This window comes from Gouania willdenowi, chromosome 22, assembly GCF_900634775.1.
Source record: "Gouania willdenowi chromosome 22, fGouWil2.1, whole genome shotgun sequence".
NCBI classification, from domain to species: domain Eukaryota; kingdom Metazoa; phylum Chordata; class Actinopteri; order Blenniiformes; family Gobiesocidae; genus Gouania; species Gouania willdenowi.
In genome coordinates, this window is record NC_041065.1 from 27954527 (window position 1) to 27964547 (window position 10021).

Consider the following 10021-nt stretch of genomic DNA (forward strand, 5'->3'; position numbering starts at 1 on the left):
GATTTATACGGATTAGTTATGACTTTATTTTTGCTCTGATATAATAACACGCTATGATTCTTTGTACGGACCCCTAAAGTTTGTTCATTATTTTTCGAGAGTCATTACCGTCTTATAGATGAAGAAGAGAGATGTAGATGGAACTGTAATTTTCTCCAGCCAGAGGCTTAATTGTACTGCATTTAAATGTAATCTTCCCTGTTTGCCTGCGTTGTATTAAAGAGAAGCCAACGGGTGTTATGGTTGTCATTTTCCCAGAGCCCAACCTGCTAAGTGGCACAGCCCACAGCGTAAACAAGAGAGGAGTGAAACGGAGAGATCTCGATGTCGAAGAGCTAAAAGAGATCCTGTCTCCTCTGCTGCCCTTCGTTCGCACCGAGCACATCTTACCCCCCAACAGTGACGTCCTCGCTGACACGGTGAGAACCGTACTCCTCATCCTCCTGCGGAGTTTCAGTGTTTTTTTATTTATTTATTTTTTTAACGTTGCTGATCGACCCTTATGTTTTGAACACGGCTCCACGTTTTCACAATCATTCCACAGCTAAAAAGAGGTTTGATAAGCACGCCGCCATCTGACATGCTGCCCACTGCAGAAGGGGGAAAGTCCAACGCTTGGTTACGGCAGAAGAACGCTGGCATCTATGTGCGGCCCCGCCTCTTCTCTCCATATGTGGAGGAGGCTAAGGTAAAGTTTCTCCTACACCTGAGAACTAAAATCTGTTATCTTTACATATTAACTACTATCATCCACTTTGTTTTTCGTTTCTTAGTTAATTTGTTAGGCTTCATTATCAATGAAAATATTGTTATTATTATTCTTGGTGTGGGCGTCTGAGCCTTTTTTCCATCAATATATCCTTAATTTAAAAAACGTTTTTCTTCAAATATTAAAATGGTCTAAACAGTAAAAAAAAAAAATGCCAACATTTCACTATATACAGCTTTATCTCTGGAATTTGGATGTTTTTCCACATTTTTATTTTTCATGCCTTACTGGTGTGCTCATCATATTTGAACTAGTTTTTAGGGTCTTATGATAGCCTAATCTCAGAAAAAAATCCCACATTTTTCCATTTTTATGCTTTTGGCACTGAGTTTTTCTTGTATTTCCATGCTAATTCCAAAGGTAATTATCTGAAATGTGTAGTAATTAATAAAAATAAGTAAATTACCGCCTAAAAATAAATTTTCAAGTTATTTTTTCAAATTAAAAGGCAACACACAATCTTAAACAACTGTATTATATACTTTCACTTTCTGAAATGTAAATCTCGAAAAAAGAGGGAAAAAATATCTGAGCTAATTGTCACTTTGTGCACAAATCATGGCTACTCTGTATTTGTTACACAATATAACAAACATGATCACAAACCCACGAAAAAAAATGTCTTTGGGGTCGCCAGAAATTTGGGTTCGCGATCCAGAAAAAGGTTGGGAACGACTGCGGTAGTGGTTCAAATTTGATAATAATAGCGACCAGAGTCAACTATTGCTAATTCACTTTCCATGATGATCCCTTTGCTTCTTTTTAAATTTTTGTATGTATTTCTCCTAAATGTCCTCAGTCTGTACTTGATGAAATGATGGTGGAGCAGACAGACCTGGTGCGTTTACGACTAGTGCGCATGTCCAATGTCCCCGACACTCTCTACATGGTCAACAACGCTGTGCCTCAGTGCTGCCACATGATTAGCCACCAGCAGATGGCAAGTAACTCGGCTGCAGCTCCGTCCGTCGTGGCCAATGAAATTCCAGGTAAGGACCCCGGTGCGGAGGTGCTGTGTGTGTTCTCTGGAAAATCACAGCAGAATGTAGTGATGGGGAAATATAATTTGTGCATTTTGTCTTCAGTGCCTCAGCTGTCAGTGGTAAAGGACATGATCCGCAGGCTGCATGAACTGAGACATACTGAGCAGGTCCAGAGAGCCTATGCCCTCAACTGTGGCGAAGGAGCCACTGTCAGCTATGAGCTGCAGCTCAGGGTGCTGAGGGAGTTCGGTCTGGCAGACGGAGCCACTGAGCTACTGCAGGTTTGAACACAATAATAAGGCCTATTTTGTTTTATTGGTGATGCCGGCATCCCTAAAGCACCAAAACTTAGATAAAAATAACAATTGTCTCGAGCAGGGGTTTTCAACCTTGACTCCATTTAGGGTCGCAAGGCACTGGGACCTCTTTTTAAGGGTGGGAATGTCCCTGGTGGGTGGACAGGTTCTACCAGCCAATCAGGGCTTAGCGGATTGAAAAAAGTGCTTCTTAGGGCTGTAGTTAGTGTGTATCTCATAGTGAGACATCTCACAAAATATGAAATAGAACCCTTTTATTTGTAATTTAAACTAGGATTTACATCTTTAAGATGACTACTGGTATATACTATGGCCCAAATAATAATAAACTTCCTGGATAACAGTGGATATTATTCAGATAAATAAATAAATGTGGTTATCACAGATTCATAGAACAATGGACCATCATTTTGCTGACTTTATGAATGGACCCCAAAAAGCTCTCCCCGTTATTCCCTCTTATAGATGGCCCTGTCTCCACATGACTGTTTTTCACTGTTCATATCTTCATACCTTCAGGTTCAGTGGGGGTCCCCGGTCACTGCAACCTTTATTTTGGGGGTTGCTAGCTGAAAAGGTTGTGAACCACTGGTCTAGAGGAAGAACAGATGCATAATGGCCTTTGAATGAATGAATAGTGACTTCTTAAGCTTGTGTTTTTCTTTTTCAGAACCCGTACAAGTTCTTCCCTGATGAGCGGTTTGGAGATGAGAGTCCGATTCTGGCCCTGCGCCAGGTGGGTCATTGTCGAGTTAACAGCAGCCCTGCCATGGATAGCATGTTCACAGAGCTGGAAGGAGTAGCAGGCTTCCACCCTCCACTACCTCCCCCTCCTCCCCCGTACCACCCCCCAGCCACACCCGGTCATGCCCAGCTGAAGGGCGGCTGGCGTCCTCGCGTGCCCTTGCCCACCCCCACCCGCTCCTTCTCCTACCCCTGCAACCGCACCCTGATCCAGCGTCATGCAGCCGCCAAGCATGGCAGCTCAGACTACTCCTCTGTGCCCAGGCCCCAGCCCCCCGACTGCACCAACCCACAGGCTATGGGCCGAGCTTTGCTTTCAGAACAGCAAGTGGTGAGTGTGTGCATCATCCTTTAGGGTACGTGTCAAACTCATGTACCGGGGGCCAAATCTGGCCCTTTGGGGAATCTAATTCAGATCACAGGAAGAAAAAAAAATGATAAATACCTTTCCTTTCCAATAAATACTGTTTCCTTTTTTTCCTACATTTTGCCTCTTTTTGTTCAACTTTTATGCCCTTTTTCACTATTGTTTGTCACATTTTGCTGATTTAAGCTACTTTTTACCATTACAAATCACCGGTTTCCTCTTTTTTCCCACTCTTTACTATCTGGGCCCATTATAGTGACTTTTCACTTTTTTGGGACTTTTGGACCATTTTAAGCCAACTGTTACTCATCGCTGGTCACGGACTATATCACCATCAGCTTTCAATGCTGAGTTGGCCCCTCCTCGCTTGTCTCCCGGACCAGCAGCGCTGCTGGGGTGGTGACTTTAGTGACTTTATCTTTTGGCCTGCTAATTCTCAGGGCCAGCCGGGCATTTTTTTTGTCCTGTCCATTTTTTTCCTGACTAGTTAAACTTAGCAAACAGTTTGCCTGTCCGTCAAAAATGACAGAGAAATTAAACTCGACAATATTTGCAGCGGCTAACAGTTTTCCCGCATGATTGCAGTCATTTTTAATGTTGCAGTTAAAAAAAAACTCCAAATTTTTACAAAATCAATCAATTTTCCGAAACATATTTCACTTAATTGAATATAGGAAATTTAAAGAAAAGATCCTGTTGGGACTGATATCTGTCTCTTATTGCTTGGATATGGCCGGTTTCTTACAGATTTTGTATTTTGTCTAAATAGAAGTGCAAACTAGGGCACAATAATGTTGAAATTACTCATTTTTCCTGCATAAAATCTGTGGCCCACTTGAATTGTATTTGGCCCCTAAAGTAAAATGAGTTTGACACCCCTGCTTTAGGGGCTGTGCTGTGTTTTTTTATTATTCATTTTTATGGCTCGTTCTTGTCGTAAATTCTGACTTCCAATAAATAACACAATTATAAATGTTTAATGTTGTCCAATGCAGATGAATATGGAGTCTGTCAGGAGGGAGTTCATGCCTGACATCGCTCTGGGGGTGTCGGTCATGTCGCTGAGGGAGCAGCACATGGCAGAGATGGATAGGGAAGGCCCTCACAGCCCCATGGGCTCCTCGGGCCCCCCAGGCCATCACCTCCCTCACGGATCCTGCCCCTCCGCCCGCCTCAGCCTCAGCCACGTTCACGCCCCCGTGCATGGCCACTCCTGCAAAAGACACGCCCCTGAACCTAAACTGGAGGCTCAGGCCGAGTTCCCCGACCTGTATGACTTCTCGTGTCGACCCGCGACCCCCACCTCTTCTCACCCTCTCCCCACCTTCCCAGGACCAGACTTGTACAGCCACAGCTGCAACCCCTCCAGCTCTTATCCTCCACCGTATGTTTCCGACTCTCACTCGCAGGCACGGACTGCCCCTGAACCCATTCGACTGGATGTCCTCAGTATAAGTTCTCAGAGGCATGACGGAGTCCTCGCGAGCCCCTCTGGGGGCCAGCCAAGGATCGGGGGACACATCTCAAAGGGACGCTCAAACGAAACCGATCTGACTCACGGTTTGGGCCATTTACGCTCCCCCAGTGCAAACATGGATACTTACGAGGAGAGGCACCTGGGCTCCAGGGATGCCCCTGAGGATATGGTTTTAGCTGGAGAATCCTCAGTCCCAGGTTCTCACCAGCAGCCTCACAGGAACAGTGTCGGTGAGGAGATTGTCAGGGACCGGAGGTCACCCAGCAAACCGGACTACCCTTATAAGAAATCTGCACTTTAACCCTCCTTCAGCACCAGGGGTTGGGTTTAGTAAAGGGAAGAAGTGTCCTGCATGGTTGGGGTCAATTATATTTTTAAATTTTTAATTATCCATGTTCAATTACATTTAAGGTGACTAGCATTTTTTTTCCAATTACAATTACTATTTACCCCTGTAAGTCAATTACAATTATGTCTTCAATTATCCATGTTCAATTACGGTGATCGTCATTTACAATTATTTTTTTCCCCCTGAAAGTCAATTACAATTCCATTCTCAATTACTAAAGTAAAATTACAATTACTGATCATTTAATGAATGACCCCATGAAACGTATCCTTCCTCCTGTGTTAGATTTCTGTTAGCATTTCTTATGATAACGGGGCAGTTTTGTCTTAAACCAGCTGTAAAATACACTAAATATTTTTTACCTATTGTGCAATTTTGTTTTTCATATTTCTTTATCCATGAAAATATTGGTATTTATGTTTTTGTTTTTTTTAAATGTTAAAATGATCTTAAAGAGAAGTGACAGATAGTGGGAAAAGTTTATGAAGCGTATTTTAATAATTATGTATGTGTAAGCCATAAAACTGTAAGTGGTTCCCCAGTTTTGCATTTATTTAATATGTAAATGGCAGTTTTTATAGAATTTCCATACCAATTACAATTAAAGTAAATTATCTGAACTCTATTAGAATTCAATTACGATAACAGCGGCAAATTTTTCCAATTAGAATTGCAACACTAATTACATCATATTACGCGATTACAATTATAATTGACCCCAACCCTGGTGTTTTATCACAACAGGTAGCAAAGTCATTTGTGCACCTACATGAGTGTGTGTGTGTGTGTGCGTGTGTGTGCGTGTTTAGGAGTAGCGAGGGTAGAAGGATGGTTCCCGTTTCTATTCTGTCCTTTTGTCCTACCTCAATCACACTGTGCTATCCATCACCCAGACAGACAATAGAAGGAGAACGAGCGGTAGATTCACAGCTGATCCTTGTCTGTTTATTCCTCCTGGTGTGAAGGATTACTCAGGATTGGCTCCGTCGTCTCTTTGGTTATTCAGCTCTCTGCTGCATAAATTCACAGCGGCAGATAAAACTGGGCTATGAACTGAAAGCTGAACAAAGACTCGGCTGTTTTCCTCCCCCTGACAAAAAAAAAGAAAGGAAAAGTCATAGGACAAGAAGCTCACTTTACACGGGTGAACGACGGCACACAGTCTGGGACAGAGTATTGTGATAAATCATATGTAAATAGGTCTGGCTGTATCATTTTCCCTTCCCATTACTTATATTTTCATGTCTTCTTATTGCATGCCAACAGTAATACACCTGATTAGTTTCCTCTTTGGGGGTTTCGGTTTCGTGCTTCTGATGAGTAATGAGCCGAATCATGAATTGGATCTGATGGCAAGTAGGTCACCAGGACTCGCTGTTCTCCTGAAGCTGATAACTGTGTCAGGCAGTAAGCATTAACAGCCTCCGTGTAGCTCATCGCTCTAATTATTCTACCTGGGTTTTGAGCTGCAGTGAGATTGTGTGTGTTTATGGTAAACACAAGTGTTTACAGACAATCCCAGTACTGTGTTCTATTCTCCCATCTTATTCTCAGCTCCGCTACATATCAGATTTGGAAGCAGCGTTTAATGATCGTCGTGTTCAGAACTCGATCCTGTTCTGTTGAAGCACATCTGAAGCCTTAACCCAGGCGTGGGCAACTGGCAGCCCGGGGGCCACATAAAATGACATTTAAAAAAAAAAAACACCTAAGGACAACAAAAACTATTTTATTTTTATTTTTTCTATAAATACATTAAATTAATTGAAAGACAAAATGACTTCAAACATACAGCCACATAAAGTGACTCAAAAAACATGCAAAAATAAACAAAATTACATAAAAATACACCTAAGAACAACAAACTTTTTTTTTTTTAATGCCCCCAAAAAATCCTAAAAATACATTCAATTAATTGTTTAAAAGATGAAATGACTTTTAAAATATATCAAAATACAAACAACAGGAAAAATACACAAAACTGAATGCAAAAAACATCCAATACTACCATTAATAATTAATAAAAACATCCAAAATGACCTTCATGGCCCTATGCTAAGAATCTAGATAATTATATCCTGGATTAATCTTCAACTACCCAAACATTCCCCGTCAGAGAGAAGCTGTCCTACGACGGTCGATCACAACATGCTAATTTAAGCCAAATGTTTTCAGTCTCGGTATGTGATCACTACAATGGCAAAAACTGGCAGAGCAACTTCTTTACAAGGGAGGAACAGCTTATCATCACTCAGATCTGATCCACTTCATAACTTGGTCCCAACCAGGTTAGGCGTTGCTTAAGTTTAAAATGATGAATAATCAAAATCCATAATTCTGACCAAAAGCAACATTGTTGTTACAGAAAAGGCAGGAATGAATAAACTACCCAGGCGGGAAGCTGCCTGGGTAGTTTAAGGTTTATTAAGGTTTATTTAAGGTTTATTCAACCTTAGTTACCATGGTGATTTAGCTCCATAAGACGTTAGCGAGCTTCGTAGTCCAGCACACACTGATTAAATACCGGAAGTTAGCGCGATAAGAGGTCATCTTGCTTCATAACATACCCCCTAAAAGTTAACAAAACAATAAAAACATCCAAAATTACCATTAAAAGTGAACAAAAACATGCAAAACAACAACAAAAACACAAATACACACAAAGATTCCAAAAACAAAAATGGCAAATTAAAAAAAAATACAGAAAATTACACGAAAGTTGAAGCGATAACAGAAATACAATACAGGACAACAAAAATATCTAAAAAATATGCAAAACAACAACAAAAATAACAGGAAAATACACAGAATAACAAAAATATACAAAATGATTCCAAAAACAACAGAAATGCAGACAAAACCCTTTGTTCTTTCATGTATTATTGCTCAGATTGGTTATTATTCTAAATGCTGACATGAATGTTAATAATGTGGCCCTCAGATAACACCATCACATTTTTGTGGCCCCCGCTGTGATAGAAGTTGCCCATTTCTGCCTTAACCAGTGTTTAGACTATTCATATTTGCTGCTTATTTGACTGTTTTCTTCACTACAAACTCTGCAGCTTTTCAGGTAGGAGCGCTGAAATTCACTACATTTATTAAAAGTATGCACATGCAGTATAAACCAAGTCTCCATCTCTCAAAAAACTGTGGATCAGTAAAGAGAGTTTACGTATGACGTCATTGATTTGTGCGGGACAGTTGACCGCCATATTGGAGCACAGCGCCCTTGCTGCGGTGTTTATGTATATAGCGAAATAAGTTGCGTTAAAAATGTCTTATTGTGCCGTTATTAACTGCAACAGTCAGCCTAAAAAAGATAGTGGTGTTGGTCTGTTTCGTCTTCCAACTGTCCATGAACGGGAAGGTCTCGAATGCGCAGAATTGCTTCATAAAAGGCACGCACAATGGATCGCCAATATTTCAATATATTACAATTAGTGCTGTTTCCCTCAATCTTTGGGAGTGATTTACCTGCCATTAAAAAGGATGTAAATTAATTACATGTTTTTAGAAATTAGTGTATGCAAGGCAGGGTTGGGGTCAGTTACATTTTAAAATTACAGTTATGTTTTCATTTATCCATGTTTAATTACAATTGCGTTCAACATTTTTTCCAATTACAATTAAAATGGCAATTGTTTTTACACTGTAAGTCAATAACAATTATGTTTACATTAATCATTATCATTGAGCCTTTAATGAAGAAGTCAATAAAACTTCTCTCATGAACAGGTCAGTTTTGACCCATGTCTTAAATCAGCTGTAAAATACACTAAAAATTATGTTTTAAAAACAGTTTTTAAATGATAAAATTATCCTCGAGAACTGACAGAAAACTTGAGATGAAACATTTTTTATTGATTGTTAACTACGTATGTGTAGGTCATAGAAGTGCAACCAGTTTTGCATTTAATTGCATTGTAAATGACAATTTTTTTTCATTTTATATATATATACATATATGTATAGATATGTATAGAATTTCCATGTCATTCACAGTCACAAAGTCAATTACAATTTAATTACGATTACAACAGCAACAGATTTTTGCAGTCATAATTGTAATGAATTAGCAATTATGTGATTATAATTGACCCCAACCCTGATGCTAGGACCCATTTAACAGGAAGAGCCTTGAAACCATAGTGGTGGAACCACAATATTTTTAAATCAAGAGTGCACACTAAATGTGAATTAAATTGAGGCATGAATAAAGCAAATGTATCAGATGTTTACACACGCACATGTTAATCACACTTAACCTGTCAAGCAAAATTATCCAGTCCCTGTATTTTTTGCTCTTAACTTGTTTCCCACGGTAAAAACTAGTCTAAACTACTAAATAATTCAAAAATATTCCCAAACTCAGTTGCCGGTAACTTCATGTCAATTTTGAAATCATTTGAGCTTAAACCCTACTGTCAGTCGGACTCATTTTCTCTACATGCTGTACCTAGCATCGGGCGCTATCGTGGTTGCTGTTTATGTGCTCCAATATGGCGACCGTAAGTAGCCGGTCACACAAACCCTCTATTGGTACTGTGACATAGCCACAGCAGATGTAGCTTAACAACTGTGCAAGCAGACGCGTAAATGCCTTTTGGAAATGGGTAACTAACTAAAAAACAACCGAATGCCTGTCGTTGCCACTGTAGGAGCCGTGCGCTTTATTGGCTAAAGGGAAATGGATCAAAATTATGAAACAAAAGGAATTAGCCTGGCACATATGTAAAAAAAAGATGTTCACCTGTGGAAGCAAGCATGAACATTTGTACATTTGTTTTTTTTTTCTTTTTTGAGTATGCTGAATACCATGACTGACGGTTCCCACTCAACATCAGGAAATCCAAGATGGCCACCATCTCCATTGCTAATTTAGATATTTTGTCATAACTCAAATATCTCCATCAAAAGTTTGAATTTAATCATTGTACATGTTGGAAAGTGCTTAAAAATAAACAGATCATTAGATTAATGCTTACGCACACATGCACCAGTATCACATTGTA

At 40.0% G+C, this 10021-nt stretch overlaps 1 protein-coding gene across 3 annotated transcripts in view; it reads left to right on the top strand.

Annotated features, from left to right (window-relative positions):
* btbd7 (BTB (POZ) domain containing 7) overlaps nt 1-5134 on the top strand; it is a 31038-nt gene extending 25904 nt beyond the window's left edge. The window contains exons 6-11 of one of the 3 annotated variants that reach the window (XM_028438658.1): nt 259-419; nt 545-688; nt 1569-1758; nt 1855-2033; nt 2740-3144; nt 4176-5134. In XM_028438658.1, the coding sequence (XP_028294459.1) occupies nt 259-419; nt 545-688; nt 1569-1758; nt 1855-2033; nt 2740-3144; nt 4176-4958 (1862 nt within the window). In that variant the 3' untranslated portion in view covers nt 4959-5134. Of the gene's footprint in view, nt 1-258; nt 420-544; nt 689-1568; nt 1759-1854; nt 2034-2739; nt 3145-4175 lie in introns of those variants that run through there. The other 2 variants (XM_028438659.1, XM_028438660.1) reach the window with 2 other exon arrangements.
* Nucleotides 5135-10021: the final 4887 nt, after the last annotated feature.